The sequence below is a fragment of the Equus caballus genome, chromosome 25 (genome assembly GCF_041296265.1).
Source record: "Equus caballus isolate H_3958 breed thoroughbred chromosome 25, TB-T2T, whole genome shotgun sequence".
In the NCBI taxonomy this organism is placed as follows: domain Eukaryota; kingdom Metazoa; phylum Chordata; class Mammalia; order Perissodactyla; family Equidae; genus Equus; species Equus caballus.
In genome coordinates this window covers 15041676-15058776 of record NC_091708.1, presented here as the reverse complement: position 1 = coordinate 15058776, position 17101 = coordinate 15041676, and the positions used below count along the sequence as shown (strand labels likewise).

Below are 17101 nucleotides of genomic sequence, written 5' to 3'. Positions count from 1 at the left end.
GTATATAGCAAGTTTTCCTAACTAGTTTAAATAAGGACTCCATTAAAGATCCAGAATCTGGAATTCTTAAGGACAGTTAGCACTTTGGGAGAATCTTATGATAAAGGAACAGAACAGATTTGGTTGAGGGTGGGAGGAAAGCTTTCTGGGGTTTCCTATAAGCAGTAGATCATTGTTGCTATCATAAGACAGCTGATTACGGTTAGCTAGCTTACTCCCATGCCATTTATCTAAGGCTGTTTCTCAAAGTGTGGTCTGTGACTCCTGGGGTGCATGAGGTCAGAACTGTTTTCACAATTATATTAAAACATTATTTGCCCTTTTCATTGTTCTGACATTTGCATTGGTGGTACAAAAGCAATAGTGGGTAAAGCTGTTGGTATGTTGGCATGAATTAAGGCAGTGGCAACAAACTGTACTAGTAGACATTGTATTCACCACCGTGGGCTCATGGTTTTAAAGAACAAGCCAGTTTCGCTTAAAAATGTCCTTAATGAAGCAGTAAAAATTACTAATTATTATTAGTTATTAAGTCACAACCCTTGGCAACACGTATTCCTAATATTCTGTGTGATGAAATGGGAAGTGTGCATAAAGTATTTCAGCTTCATACGAAAAGAATGATGATTGTCTCAAGGAAAACACTTGTATGATTATCCTACTTGTGAGTATTTTCCTGTGATGGATACGAGTTTAACTTGAAAGAATGACTAACAGACAAACCATTCAAGCTTAGGTATTTGGCAGACATTTTCTCAAAAATGAACAAAGTGAGCCTATCAATTGCAGGAAAACAACTGATAGTATTTGTGCCAGAAATCAAATTTGAGCTTTCAAGCTAAAATTAATATTGTAGGGAACTCGTATCCACCTGAGTTCTTTCCATATATTTCCTGCTTTTTTCCATCTTCTTTTTTTTTATATATCTCTGTCCATCCATCTGGGATCATTTAGAATCTCCTGGAGTTTTTTTTTTGTATAAAAATATTATTTCTCCTTCATTTCTAAAGAATGTTTTAGAATAGTACTCTAGGCTTGACAGTTTTCTTCTTGGAACACACTGACAGTAACTCTTTACTCTCTCCTGGTGTCCATTGCCATGTAAGAAATCAGCTCTGAGTCTGTTGGTATTTTGAAAGTTACCTGGTTTTTTTCCCTAAAATTTTTCTCCTTGTCCTTCGTTTCCTGCAGTTGCATAACGATGTATCCAGGTGTGGTTTTCTTTTTTATTTATTCTCCTTGGGATTCAGTGGACTTATTAAATCTGAGATCTTAAATCTTGAATGAAATGTCTTTAAACAGATTTGAAACAATTCTCATCTTTTAAAAAATTGCTGCAGTCCCATTTCTCTCCTTTAAAGACTCAAATGTATGGTCAACTTAATTATTGAATCTTCTACCTATTTCTCTTGTCTTTATCTCATACCTTCCAGGTTTTAGTTCTTTAGTTTTGTTCAATTGTGATCGAACACAAATCTTTTGAATTTGTTTTCTATTTCTTGGTTCTAGAATTTCTGTCTGGTTGTTCCAGCACCATGTGTTAAAAAGACTATGCTTTCTCCATTGAATTGCTTTTGCTCCTTTGTCAAACATCATCAGTTGACTATATTTTTCTGGGTCTGTTTTGGAGCTCTTTGTTCCATTAACCTATGTGTGTCTGTTCTTTCACGCTTCCTTGATTACTGTAGCTGTACAGTAAGTCTTGAAATTGGGTAGAATGAGTCCTCCAACTTTCTTGCGTTGGGTATTCTAGGTCCTCTGCCTTTCCGTATAACTTTAGCATCAATTTGTTGATAACTATGAGATAGCTTGCTGGGATTTTGATCGGAATTGTGTTGAATCTATAGATCTAATTGGGAAGAATTGTTTCTTAAACCACTGGGATGATGCAAAACTGGGATTAGGCTTTATCTAAGAGTTGTTTTTACTTCTGGTTCATATTTACCCTGGAAGAGAAACCTTAAAGGGTCCAGCTGGTAGTAGGATAATATGAAGTCCCCACATGTGGCAGGCCCTGGGCTTTAGCTTTTCCCTGTGAGGCCACTAAAAGGTTACTTCAGTTTGGGGAGCTTTTTCTTTGGAATTGGCATTTGTCCTCAGGACTAAGACTTGGGTCCTGAGATCTTGCTTTTTCCTAGATTTGGGGGTCTAGTAAGTGTTTAAATTGGAGTTTCCCCAGCAGCCTGCCTCCCTCATAGAATTTATGGTTGGTATATTTAGTTTTTAAAATTTTGCATAAGTTATTGGAGGAGCAGAATGAATTCTCCCAAGTTTGCAACGTCCATTGAGACCTTCCAGACAGTAATGGATTATGCTGCTTGAGATAAACTTAGTGTAGATCGTAGATCTTGGAAAGCTCTACCTGTGGTGAAGAAGTGTTGCAATTGAGTTTTTGTGTGGTCTAGTTAGTGTAAAATGTGCCTTGGGTTTGGGCGCTGAGCGGTTTGGCAAAGAACCTAGTAGTAATTTTAGATATGTGATGTTGACTGTTAGTCATCTGTCCTAGTTTTCATTCTTTCCTTTGTTAATGATAGAATTCTCAGTTTGTAGCTGGGCATATGATTGCATGAAATAAAAACTAGATTTTCCAGCTTCTTTTGCAGCTAGGAGTGGTCATGAGGGTAATTTGTATAAAATAGCTCAGACCTCCTCCCTCCATTGTCAGACTTGCATATGGAGCTGTCTGTTGGCCATGTCTTCCTGGATTTATAGCAGAGATACTTCAAGCTGAACATATCAAAGTAGAATTTATTTTCTGGATCTCTGCTCCTCCTCTCTGCTATATCACTTCCATTTACCCATTCACCAGTGCGAGAACCCTTGATTCCTCCAATCCCTGGCATCCCAAAATTCACATCTATGTGTGCAAGTAAGCAACTTCCAATCCAGCTGATTCTTATTCTCCCTAGGAAAATATCCCCTCTTCTCCCAGTCCATAAGAACATTGACCTTGGTTCTTGCCTGTTGTCTCTTGCCTGGTTTGCTGTGATACCCATACAACTGCTTCTTTGTTTATAGTTTTGTAACTCTCGTTTTTCTTTTTTCCATCCACAGAATCATCCATCTGGAAAAAGTTTTCTACCATGTTACTCCTTAGCCTCCAGCTCTTTGTAATCTGGTCCCATTTTACCTTTCTAGGCTCATTTGTCATTCCTAGCCCTGCATTTGATGCTCTGATGGCATCGAATTTCCTTTATTTCCTTTCCTGTGTATTTGTGGTTCCTCACTACTGTCTTTGCTCATGCCTAATCCACGATTAACCTTTTCCTTTAAAATTGCTTAGTTTGAGATATTTTTTATTTTAATCAACTTTACGTTTTTCTTGACATGCAATAAGTAAGTTCTGCTGTTGGCTATACATATCATAGTCTGAAATGAGTATTTATATTCTAAGTTGCAAAATTTCTTTTTGTTGAGGTATTCTCTTTGAGGTTTTTTGAAATTTATTTCAGGCTTGGAAAGAAATGTGTTTTATTTGTCTAAGAAAAACTGATTTTAATATGTGACTCATAAAATTAAGTCATTTCAGAACAGTGCTTATCTGGACCAGTCTCCTTATTTCCCACGTAAGGGAATTGTGGCTAGGAGAAATTAGTGATTCTAAGTCATGATTAGTTAGAAGCAGAGTCAAGATCTACTGTGACCGCCATGCAAACATAAGTGTCTGCTTTACAAAAAAGTCTTCAAATATGTTGAGGTTTTCAAGTCTTCTTATGTCCAAATTACTTCTAAGATTACCAAGCAATGTTACAACGGCCTTTACTTTTTGTGTGGAATAGTAACTTGTGTAGTGAACTAATCAGTATATACTCTAATTCGTGTCTTAATAATCTTGATCCCATAATGAATGTTTTATTTACAAAACAGTGGCCTACCTACCTGTCTTGGTAATTTATTCTAGAAGGAAATACTTCTTGACCCCTTGATTATTTTTAAGTATTCTAAGTGGAGAAGGCTTGGTGGGTATAACACTTTATTGATGTGTGTTTCTGTTTGCTTTTAGCATCAAGCATTGCACAATTTTCTCCAATAATGTAGATCATCTCTTACTGAATTTAACACTGTCTGATATCATGGTGTCCCTGGCAAATGCCTCAACTTTGCAAAAGGATTCCAATTGGATAGAAATGATAAGGAAATTTGTGACAGAGACCCTTGAAGATGGCTCTAGGCTAAATAGTAAGCAGCTGAACAGATTGCTTGGGGTAGCGTGGAGGTTAATACAGATACAGCCAAACAGAGGTAGGTGATGCTGCTTTGTCCTTATTTAAGAGAAGAGCTCTTACGTGTGCTATTTAGGGTCTAGCTTTGAATTGATGACTTTCGAACATTGCATGTAGTCAGGTTACTTACTTTCAAGCCATAAAAGCTAGCATAATTATAAAGCACTATGTACTTGAAATCGTTTATGGCTCAGAGCATCCATTACTCAGTGGATCGGTCCACTCTGAAGCAAATTGGTAAGATTTCTAGTAAATTTACAGAATTGGAGTAAAAGGAGGTAGGTATTATTAAAAAGAAATTCCATCAAGCCTACTGATGAAGAAATACCTTCTGGTCTAGTTTGACTAGAAATTGAGAGCTTTTTCCTTTGATCTGTATAGAATGAATCCTGCCTATTTTCTTTTCTTCTTTTTTAATTGAGGAAGATTAGCCCCGAGCTAACATCCGTGCCCATCTTCCTCTACTTTATATTTATATGTGGTACGCCTACCACAGCATGGTTTGCCAAGCGGTGCCATGTCTGCACCCAGGATCTGAACTGGTGAACCTGGGGCCACCCAAGTGGAACGTGCGCACTTAACCGCTGCACCACCGGGCCGGCCCCCTGCCTGTTTTTTTTGCCTTTCTTCTAGCTTGAAGTTATCTCATATTAAGTCAGTTTTTAGTGTGACTTACTAATTGTTTGCATTCAAAAACAAATCTTTCCTGTTTGGTTCCCATCTTGTTTGTCCACCTTTCTTATCCTGATTTTTGTCACCCCTACCTAGGTGTGTTGTTCCTTAGGAAAATCTATACTGTAATCGCTGGTTGGTTTGACTTTTATCTTAGGCCATTGCTGTTATAGAACTTTGATGGTTGTTGTCAGTTTGTGGCTAAGTTCTGCTTTGTCATAGGAACAAAGTAAAGTACTTCTGTGCTTTTAGAGGAATTTAGGGAAGAAACATCTTTGATTCATATGAGCTGTTTTCTCTCTGTTTTAGAAGCTACGGAGTCTCTTATCAGGGCAGTCTATACATTGTATCAGCAGAGAGGCCTTCTCCTTCCCGTTCGGACTTTGTTACTGAAGTTTTTCAGTAAAATCTATCAGAAAGAAGAACTGAGATCTTACAGAGTAAGGTAAAGTTTCATTTGTTATTTTGTCTTTCTTTTTCTTCCCAACTTATATTGTAGTCTGTTTATTAGGGAGATTAAATCTTTGCTCTCTTTATCCTGTTTGGTTGCCTTTAAGAAAAGATATAAAATTTTATGAAGAAACATACATAATACTGCCAGTAATCTTTATACAGTCATGTGCCACATAACGTGTCAGTCAACACTGGACTGCGTGTACAATGATGGTCCCATAAGATATAACCTACATAGAGTGTGTAGTGGGCTGTACCATCTCGGTTTGCGTAAGCGCGCTCTGATGTTTGCACGGTGACGAATCACCTAACGACGCATTTCTCAGAATGGATCCCCATTGTTAAGCAACGTGTGACCGTACCCATGACTGAACGGATAAAAGTCTCCCTGAGCATATATTTCCACTTGTCCACTTATAGCTAAAGAGTAGTTGGAACAACCTAAAGCAGCCTCAGTCTTTTCTTTTGCTTCCCATAAGAATTATGGCGGTTGAACCACTGTGCCCTCAGTGACATACTGGAGCATGTGGTGTGAGAATGAGGGCAATAGAAGATGAGAAAGCTTCTGGTTTGGTGCTGTCAGGTGAGCTAGACATCACAAAGAGTAGAAATAAGGAATTGACTTTTTGAGATGGTGAGTTTGAGGTTTATTTGAGACAGTCAGGAAGAGATGTTTGGGGACAAGATAGAGATTTAGGATACCTCAGCATACATAGGTAGTTTTGGAACATACTTGAGTCTTTACTGTAAGCCAGGTACTTTTCATCATTTATCTCAGTAATTCTCATGCTGCTACTATGAGGTATAGATAGTGTTAATCCCATTTTACAGAAGGAAACTGAAGCTTAGGTTAAGTTAGTGTCATGCAACTAATAATGACAATGATAATAATGTTCAGGTCTGTCTGAAATAAAGGTCATGCCCAAATCACTAAGCTCTTAGGGAGCAGTGAAAGTGATTGCTGTTACCTGAGTAACGAGACATCAGAGCTTTAGCAAGTATACTAAAGAACTAAACGCAAGTTCGAAGCATTTATTGTGGGGGCACCCTATACTGAATGCATTGGTGAGTTAATATAGTATGATAATTAACGCTAATTAGGATAAATCCTACAAAAGAGTTGAGTAGTATATGTGTTCTTTAAGATAAAAATACGATTTAGGTAGTACCCCAAATTACGTGAACTTTTTAATTTAGTAGGTTAGACCTGGAAAATGCTACAGCTGAATAAGTGATGCTGGCAGTCTTGTAGGCTCTCAGATGTTTAAATGTGTAAATGTGTTATTGGTAGATGATTTGTCACTTTGTGTTGTATTTAAGTTGAAAAAATTGTTTTGTTTAAATTTATTTCCCTTGTGTTTGAAAATTACGCTTTATTTTATTCTTCCTCGGCCGTTCTTAGATATCGTAGTAAAGTGCTATCCCGTTGGCTGGCTGGTTTACCATTGCAACTTGCTCACCTTGGCTCCCGAAACCCTGAGCTCTCAACACAGCTTATTGATATCATCCATACTGCTGCAGCACGAGCAAATAAAGAACTACTAAAAAGTTTACAGGCTACTGCTCTCCGAATCTATGGTAAGAGTTTAACTGCGTAGGTATCCGTTGGTCTACCTCAGTTTAGGAAAGAAGTTTCTGAGGGAAGCTCTTTAGGTTTGCCTTTCCTTTAAACTATTATAAATTAGTTATACCTTGGTTAGATTGCCAAAACAAAAGATCAAACGTAAATTTATTTTCAATAGTAAGTATTATATATTAGAATAGTTTTAGAAAGTTAATGGTTGTAGGTGCTTCTTGCATTCTTACATTGTGTTTTAGGGGCCAGCCTGGTGGCGTAGTGGTTAAGTTCACACGTTTCGCTTTGGCGGCCTGGGGTTCACAGGTTCAGATCTCCACTGTGGACCTGTGCACCACCTGTCAAGTGATGCTGTAGCAGGTGTCCCACATATAAAAAAAAATAGGAAGATCGGCACAGATGTTAGCTCAGGGCTAATCTTTCTCAAAAAAAAGAAAAGAAACTTTCTTGTAAACCACCTGCTATTCACAAATTCAAAACTGATCAAGTATTTTTAAAAAATTCCTTTGAAGCTTTATTGGCAAATTATTTAATCATAATGGATATCTTCTATGATTTCCATATATTAATACTTCTTTATTCGTCCCTTGAACTGTTTCATATTTTAGGCAAAAATATTAATAAAAGCATATTGGGATATATACATATATAGTTTATATTTATTGAGATATAATTCACATACCATAAAATTTGCCATTTCACCATGTACAATTCCATGATTTTTAACATATTCCCAAAGTTGTGCAGTTATCACCATTATCTAATTCTGGAATATTTTTATCACTTCAAAAAGAAACTCCACATTTGTAGTCCCTCCCAATCCCTCCTTCCCAGCTCCTGGCAACCACTAATTTATCTGCCTATTCTGGACATTCCTTATAAATGGAATTATATAATACGGAGCCTTTTGAGTCTGGCTTCCTTCACTTAGCATACTGCTTTCATGATTCATCCCTGTTGTGGCATGTATCAGAACTTTATTTCTTTTTATTGCTGAGTGGTATTCCATTGTATGGATATACCCTTTATATTTATCCATTAACTAGGTAATGGACATTTGATTTGTTTCTACCTTTTGAGGGTTATATTTTTAAATATGTATTTTTCAGTATTGTTTGTATTAGCGGTGTGTATGTGTGTATCAACAGGTCTTTTGCCTTAAATTAGGTTGATATTATAATTGTACTTGTCACTGTTTTAGCAAAAGTGCTTGTTTTTTACTGTTTTGCTTTGTGTCCAATCCCTTTACCCCATCAAAGTTCTTATTTTAAACAAGACACTTGGATGTTATGAAATTATTACAGTGTTAAATAAATATGTCTTTAAATAACGATTATGTTCAGTGATTTACTTTAGAAAATAGCTTAAGCCACACATATGTGCTGTATGATAAAATTTTTTTTTTCATGTCATTGATATACTGAATTCAGCATAACATGGTGAAAATAATCACTGGTTTTTTAATCTCTGGATCGTATATCTTCTATCGTTGAGTGTATATGTCTGCCTACCTCACTAGATCCACAAGAAGGCACGGTGGTGGCTCTCCCAGCAGAGTCTCAGCAGCGTTTGGTCCAGCTTGTATATTTTCTACCCAGTCTGCCTGCTGATTTGCTTTCTCGGTTAAGTCGTTGCTGTATTATGGGAAGACTCAGTTCAAGTTTGGCTGCCACGCTTATCGGGATACTGCACATGAGGTAGCATGCTCAAGTGAGCTGTATTTTAAGTGTATAATCTTTTCCCCACCCCTTTTACTAGCAGTTCACGAATGGCAGAAGGCCTCTAAAGTCATATACCACTACTGCATTTGCTCTTACTGCGGTAGGTAAAACTGTTGATATTGCTAGATAGCATGTGTTCACTAGAGTAAGACTGTTTCAATTTACTTGTTTAGTGATCTGTATAGATTGATTGAAATAGTGGTTGAAATTATCAAAAGCATGTAGTAAGGGTTCAATGGCAGATGAGAGTACTGTGCTTAAAACCTTTTGGGGTATGGAATTGCGATTCAGACCTTCCTTTCACGGAGCTGGTGAAATGTATGTTTGTGGACTCGTACAGGAATCACTTGAAATCTTTTTTGTGTGTGTGGTAAAATATACAAACGTAACATAAAACTTAGCATTTTAACGAGTTTTAAGTGTACAGTTAAAACTGTGCAGTGGCATTAAGTACAGTCACCTTGTTGTGCAACCCGTACCACTATCCATCTCCAGAACTTTTCATCATCCCAAAGGAAACTCTGTAACCATTAAACGGTAACTCTTCATTCCTCCCTCCCTCAGCCCCTGGAAACCACTACTCTATCTCTGTGATTTTGACTATTCTAGGTGCCCTCATATAAGTGCACTCATACAGTTGTCATTTTTTTTTTTGAGGAAGATTAGCCCTGAGCTAACTACTGCCAGCCCTCCTCTTTTTGCTGAGGAAGCCTGGCCCTGAGCTAACATCCGTGCCCATCTTCTTCTACTTTATATCTGGGACCCCTAACACAGTATGGCGTGCCAAGTGGTGCCATGTCCGCACCTGGGATCCGAACCAGCGAGCCCCGGGCCGCCGAGAAGCGGAATGTGCGAACTTAACCGCTGCGCCCCTGGGCCGGCCCATATAGTTGTCTTTTTGTGTCTTTCTCATTTTACTCAGCATAACTCTTCAAGGTTCATCCATGATGTAGCATGTGTCAGAATTTCTTCCTTTTTAAGGTGCAATAATGGTCCATTGTATATACTGTATTTTGTTTATCTGTTAATCTGTTGATGGACACTTGGTTGTTCCCACCTCTTGGCTATTGTGAATATGATATGAACTTTGGTGTACAAATATCTGTTTGAGTCCTTGCTTTTAATTCTTTTGGCTGTATACTCAGAATTGGAATTACTGGGTCATAGATAATTCTCTCTTTAAGTTTTCGAGGAACTGCCATACTGTTTTCCACAGTGGCTGCACCATTTTTCTCTGAAAGGTCTTATAACTAATAGTGTTTCAATATTGCGAGTGTTCAGAGTTTCCTCAAACATCACATGTTGTATTATCAGGTGTAGTACTTTAGTATTCAGCAGTATTTATCACTCATTGTGGCTAAGGGGCAGGGTTTGATGGTTTTAGGCAGAAATCGAAATCTGGGCTGTAGCTGAAAAGTTTAAAGACTGGCTTCCTTGTGACTTCTTGTACAGATACCCAAGCCCCGTTAAACAGGAGTAGCTCGCTTTATTAGTAGACTTTCTTTAGCTTTGTTTGCCAGTCACTTCATACCAGTGTAGGACGTATGTTTGAATCTAGTCACCCAAAGTATGCTTCATGACTGGTGATAAGCTTTTAGCAGAATAGAGCTGTTTGCAGCCTGTTGTTTTATATGTGAAAATTCAAGGTTTATTTCTTATGTGTGCATGTATGTTAGAGACTTGGTCTTATTTTTAAGTATTTTTTTAATTATATGAATATACTATAATTTATTTATTGTCAGTATTTTTTTTAAAATTTCAGGTGTACATCATTATATGTCAATTTCTGTGTAGATTACATCATGTTCACCACCCAAAGACTAATTACAATCCATCCTCACACATGTGACTTATCACCCCTTTTCCCTCCCCTCCCCCCTCTGGTAACCATCAATCCAATCTCTGTCTCTGTCTGCTGTTTTTTCTGTCTTCTACTTATGAGTGAGATCATGTGATAATTTGACTTTCTCCCTTCTCCCTCTGACTTGTTTTGCTTAGCATAATACCCTCAAGGTCCATCCATGTTGTCACAAATGGCCAGATTTCATCCTTTAAGTGTTTTAAACATTTTTTAGTTTCCCATGTTTTTCTTTCTTAGAAATTTAAAACAAAACAAAACCTTTTGTGGGCGCTGGCCCAGTGGTGTAGTGGTTAAGTTCACGTGCTCCGCTTCAGCAGCCTGGGGTTTGCAGGTTCAGATCCTGGGTGTGGAGCTACACACTGCTCATCAAGCCATGCTGTGGTGGCATCCCATGTGTAAAATGAGGAAGATTGGCACAGATGTTAGCTCAGGGCCACTCTTCTCAAGCAAAAAGGGGAAGATTGGCTATAGTTGTTAGCTCAGGCCAATCTTCTTCACCAAAACCAAAATAAAACAAAACACCAACCTATGCTTTGTCTAGTGTAAGCAATTATTTAACGCTAGGCCTTTAATTAAATGTTATTTCTTTTTCTGTAACTTAAGTGGTTTTGTGTTTATTAACTTCCAGTAGAGGGCACTCTGTTACTTTGATATAACTCTTATAGAAGATCTGTTTTAACATTCTGTTAAAATCACATTTTGAACACTTGAATCTGATTCTGTTTGGAAGCTATATTAAATATCTTTTTCAGCATCAGTTATGATTCGCTTGTGCTCAATAACTTGTCAAAGATGTTTTCAAAGGTATTTTTTTCTTCCGTTTTGTTTTTTTAAACATGTAACAGAAATGCAACAGGTTCTTTTTGGTTTTTTTTAATGCTTTTTGGTGAGGAAGATTGGCCCTGAGCTAACATCTGTTGCCAGTCTTGCCCTTTTTTTTTTCCCTCTCCCCAGAGCCCCAGTACACAGTTGTATATCCTAGTTGTAAGTCGTTCTAGTTCTTCTATGTGGAATGCCACCACAGCATGGCCTGATGAGTGGTGTGTGGGTTGCGCCCAGGATCTGAACCGGTGAACCCCGTGCTGCTGAAGCAGAGCACGTGAACTTAACCACTATGCCACTGGGCCGGTCCCTACTTTTTTTCTTTTTGTGGAGATTTGTGGTGAGCATTAAGAAAATATGTTAATTTACAAATAATGATAGTAGGGGTTCATAATAAGTAAAAGCAGATTGTCATTGTAGGTAAAAGTTCAAGTTAAATTTTGCTTTTTAGTATTTGCACAGTTTGAGTAGACTTCTCTCTAGATGTATTGTTCTCATTCAAACTAATCTCTCCTTTAAAAGATACAAAATTAGGCCTTTTCAGCTTTCTTAGGCCATGGCATCATTCTGTCGCTTTTCCTAGATTCAGAATTTAAGAAGAGTGTTTGATTCCTTCAGACGTACGCTGAATTGTTTCATATCTTTGGTTTTCTCTTCACAATATCTCCTTCTCTCCTTGACCATGAATATAAACTAGCCAATTTTTTCATTATCTCCCACCTGTGCTGTTAGAATAGTCTTGCGTCTCACTCTCATCTGTCTTGTGACTGTTGTCAGATTAATTTTCCTGAAATACGCCTTTAGTCGTTTCTCATTTTTGTCTGTTACATTACTTGGTCTGTGGTATCAAGTTCAGTTCAGGTTTTGTAGTTCTGACGCCCTGTGTCTCTGTCAGAAAGAGTTTATATCTAAGAGCAGGATACTACCACAGGATCTCAGTTTGTTCCCATCAGCTAAAACTGTTGGTGGTCATTTTATCTTTTAAAGAGTGTACTTAGAGTTGCTGCCTCTGCCTTTCTAACCAGCCGCTGAGACGTTTTTAGAGTGGACTTTTCCCCCATACCATTCTATTTGTGTTTTTCTGCTGGCCTTTGCTCAGTCCTTATCCTTCCTGCCCCTGTTTACAGCTGGATTACATTTGTAAGATATAAATGTGGAAAGGTAATCTACACTGTTACATAAAAATCCCTGAGAAGGGAGAAAGTCTTGAGCTAAAAAATTTGGCTTGCGTTTTAAGTAGGATGACTATGTGACCTGGTCTGTCAGGAGCAGTTGCAGTTTACTTCTTTTGTCCTGCCATCATTAGTAATATCCCCTTTTCCTCTCAGAAGTATTCTGGCTTGGGCAGTATAGAGGATCATCCTAGTTTTAAGGACAGTGTGATGTATTGTCATTTGTCCAAAATAGATTCTTAAATGGATTTGCTACCCCTTTTAGCCACTGGATGGCACAGTTGATTCCTGTTTTCACTGGGTTCAAGAGGATGTTCCATTTGTTTTCTAAAGACCATTTTGTACTCCTTTCCATTGAGCTCCTCTGGCTTTTTATAACCTCTTAGCTTGTGATATTCCCTCCATAGCCCTTTGCTTATTGTGGGACTGATACTCAGAAGGGTGTTTCCATTATTTTAACTACCCAAATTTTAAGAATATTAATAAATATTAATACAGTTATTTTAATGGTAAAAAATTAAGTGCTTCTAGTTTAATTAGAAAAACCTAATTTTGTCTTAGATTTGTTCAGATAGCTCTGATAAAAATTTGCAGTCTCAGCCTGTTGGATCTGATGATTTTCAGCCTTTTTTGCTGTATTTGTGGTTGACATTTGCTCTCTTCCGTCTTATACCTTGAAGAGACTTTTTAAAGGAGTCACTGGAAACTGATGTCATGGCAGGAACCAGATAATCCTCATTTAATGAGCAGCTGCTTTACATTTAGCTATTCCCTTGAGTCCTCCACCAGTGCTTTAGCGGCGCTGTTGTGAAGTAGGCCTAGTTACAGCTTTGCAAAGTATAGGAACACAGAGCTATCTTAGAGCGGCTTTAAATGGAAGTATTCTTTGCCTAATTAAGATACTTTTGTTTAGTTAAGGAAGCTGGAGCTTGTGTAAACTTAACTCAGTAAGCAATGTAAGACTATAAAAGTGAAGTAGTAAATATATATCAACTGAACCTACTAGTGAAAAGCAAAACTTCATCCTGGCTCCTTGGAGACTGATTTTCAAAGGCATGGAAATTTTCTAAGTTATACCATATATGTGGACCAGTTATACTTTTTTTTTCCCCCAATTACACTTTTTAATAAAACTTTACATAAATAATATGTTAGAAGTTCAGTTTTCCATATTATGGTACTTGGGCCCTTACATATAAAATTAGTGCATACTATGGATTTTGTTTAAGCCATTAAATCAGACCTGTTTTCAATAAAGAAAAATGGTTATATTCTGTTCTATTTTTCTTGAGTCTTCAAGTTGGTCACTTCTGGTAATAGTTCTCCCATTGTTTATTATAGATCATCATTTTCTGGATGGAAGTATTCAGTTAAAGACTGGTTGATGAGTGATGTGGACTATTTCAGCTTCTTATTTTCAACACTTACAGGTAACCACATTCACCTGTCAAGTTGAGGAGAGGGAAAAACCTAGTATGAAAATTCTCCTAAGATTTACTGTCTTACCTGCTTGGTTTCAAGTTTTGAAGATGATAAATAATTTGTCTATCTTGAATGATTTTTATTGATTAACAAGTGGAAATCTTTGAAGAAATATTTGTACCCTACATTGTCAGGGTCTTGAGGCGGGGAGATGCAGGATTCATGTTTAAATCTCTCATAGTACAAGTACTACATTGTACAAGTACAACTCGGGAATTGTTTGAATATTACATGATTATATTTTCATTTTTTCTTACTCTTGTTTCTCAGCTTTATTCTTATCTTTGTTTGCAGTGAATTGGACATACCTGACTCTTTTGCAGATAGACAGAGAAAGCCCCATTGCATACTTAAAAAAATTGATGAACAGAATATTCGTTTTAAACATTTAAAATGTTCAACTTGATAGGAAGAGCATGAGATTTGGATTAGCTATTTTCTATATTCCATTTGTCCTCAAAGCAAAATTAGTAATGTGAGTCTAGAAATGCTGTAAGTTAGATGTATAAGTATTATTACTGTTGTTTTAAATGATCGTACTATTTCAGCATTTCTGTTTTATACCTGGATGATGAAGATGCGATTCTTTGAAATCTTCTGAAGACTTGAAATTAGAAGACTTAATATGTTAAGTCAGAGTCCAAAAAGAACTTACAGCTTCTGATAATGAGCTGAATCTAGCAAAATAAATATTATATGAAAGATAAATGTAGACTCCTACACGTTTACTTGATAGTTTTCCATATACACATTTGAAATAGAGGTGGGGGCTTTATGTTTTAATAATAGTACCTGTCAAAAGGCTTAGTGGTTTTAGAAAGCTCATTAGGAGTCAGTAGTGTGTTTTGGCTCTCAGACTAACCCGTGACTCTTTAGGCCGTGTTCATGGAAATATAGTGATCTGAACATGAAAGCAGATAGCTAGAGTCCGACCACATCCCTGGTATTCTGACCATTCTGAGAGCTGTCTTTCAGGAGGGACCTTGGCAACCTGTCTGTAATTCAGGCCAACCGTAGTAGGGGTGGTAAGAGAATCAGAAATTTTGTTGTATAAGGTGTAGTGGAAGGAACTACACCTGTATTGTCAAAAAAGAAAAAACGACTTATGAGGGATAGGGTAGTTTAAAAATATTTGAAAGGCTATTATGTAAGAGAATAAAGAGTGCGGTATATGTATGAAGGAGTATATTGTTTTATTTGCTTGCTTTTTTAAACCTACTCTTAGTTGGAAACATTATGCCTTTCACATTTTTTTCAGTAAAATAGTAAAGCCCCCAATATAAGGGGTAAAATCTGTTTCTTATTGTATTATAGATTGGGTCACATCACATCTTTTGTGTATATAATTATGAATTTTACTGCCTCCATTGCTAGCAATTCATTTTTTTAGATGCTACATGAAATGCAGAAATTCAGAGAAAACAAGGTAGCTTAAAGAAGAATTAAACTTGAAGATACTTGTCATCTCTGTTTTAAAAAAATTATGAAGACTGTCACTTGCTTTGTGATTTATTTTTTTAAATTGGCTTTCTTTGTACCCTAATTAGGGTTTTCAAAAGAGGAGTTGACTTGGCTTCAGAGCCTTCGAGGAGTTCCTCATGTCATCCAGACAGAGCTTTCCCCTGTGCTTCTTTATCTTACGGACTTGGATCAATTTTTACACCATTGGGATGTAACAGAGGTAATAGTGCATTTAAAAAGAAACTCATGATTATTAAAATTCAGCTCATCAACTATCACTAGTTACTATATATTAGGATTGCCTTGAATGAGATATACTTAGAGATACACTATCCATGTTCTGAAAGTACTTATGGTCTTAGATGGATGTTTCTAAAAGAGGAAGGTTTTTCAGTATAAGTTATACCACTAGAATAGAATAAAGGAGCAATTTGAATGATAAAGACATTTATTTTCTTTTATCTAGCATAGGATAGATAGACATAGGATAGCTCCATCTATGGAAAAGAGGAAAGGCTTCATGGAAAAGGAAGAATTGCTTAGGTATTGAAAGGTGAATAAGACTTAAGTAGGATTTGGTATCCTTGAAGGTAGCTTTTTAAAAAAAAAAATGCAGAAAAGATTATTCATCAGTTCCTTTGGTTTTAAGTATTAATACGTACTTTATTACAGTTAAACTTAAAACCCTAATTTTTCCTTGAGTTTTAATGTTCAATTTAAAATCTTATTTTTTAAGGGGCCAGCCCAGTGGTGCAGCAGTTAAGTTTGCACATTCTACTTTGGTGGCCCAGAGTTTGCTGGTTTAGATCCTGAGTGCAGGCCTATACACCACTTATCAAGCCATGCTGTGGCAGGCATCCCACATATAAAGTAGAGGAAGATGGGTGTGGATGTTAGCTCAGGGCCACTCTTCCTCGGCAAAAAGAGGAGGATTGGTCGTGGATGTTAGCTCAGGGCTAATGTTCCTCAAAAAAAAAAATTACGGGAGGGAGGAGGGCAAAAGGGGTGATTAGGCACACGTGTGGTGATGGATTGTAATTAGTCTTTGGGTGGTGAACATGATGTAATCTATCCAGAATTTGAAATATATTACATACATCTGAAAGTTATATAATGTTATAATCCATTGTCACTGATATAAAAACAAAAATTAAAATTAAAAAATAAAATAAAATAAAATTGTATTCCTTGAATCAACCTGGGAAATAAAAAATAACTGCCTGGAAAAAAATCTTATTTTTTAGATAAATATAGTAAATTTAAGCGGTCACTTTCAAAGGGGACTTTGGTTGTATTTTATTCCTTTTAAACTTAAAATTTTAAACCATTTATAGCTTTTAATATGTTCATTATTTGTCAAGTAGTTCAGTTTTCTGACAAACCTTTACAAATGTTAAAATAAATCTTAAATATCTAATAAACTTAGAATTATGATAAATCTTAATATTATTCCAAACTATGAGCATGGAACATCTTTCCATTTCTTTGTATCTTCTTTGGTTTTTTTCAAGAGTGTTTTACACTTTTCGGTATACAGGTCTTTCACCTCTTTGGTTACATATATTCCTAGATATTTTATTCTTTTTGTTGTGATTGTAATTGGGATTGTATTCTTAGTTTCTCTTTCTGCTATTTTGGTATTAGTGTAAGGGAACACA

The 17101-nt window shown here is 36.7% G+C and overlaps 2 protein-coding genes across 11 annotated transcripts in view; one reads left to right on the top strand and one right to left on the bottom strand.

The window, feature by feature from the left end:
• INVS (inversin) overlaps window positions 1-17101 on the bottom strand; it is a 223837-nt gene that overhangs the window by 40943 nt on the left and 165793 nt on the right. The gene's annotated exons all lie outside the window — the stretch shown is intronic.
• Window positions 1-17101, top strand: part of TEX10 (testis expressed 10) — a 56131-nt gene that overhangs the window by 15700 nt on the left and 23330 nt on the right. For all 10 annotated transcript variants that reach the window (XM_023629751.2, XM_023629747.2, XM_023629748.2 and 7 more), the window contains 6 exons: window positions 4004-4242; window positions 5205-5340; window positions 6751-6926; window positions 8444-8621; window positions 13842-13930; window positions 15530-15663. In XM_023629751.2, the coding sequence (XP_023485519.1) occupies window positions 4004-4242; window positions 5205-5340; window positions 6751-6926; window positions 8444-8621; window positions 13842-13930; window positions 15530-15663 (952 nt within the window). The remainder of the gene's footprint in view (window positions 1-4003; window positions 4243-5204; window positions 5341-6750; window positions 6927-8443; window positions 8622-13841; window positions 13931-15529; window positions 15664-17101) is intronic.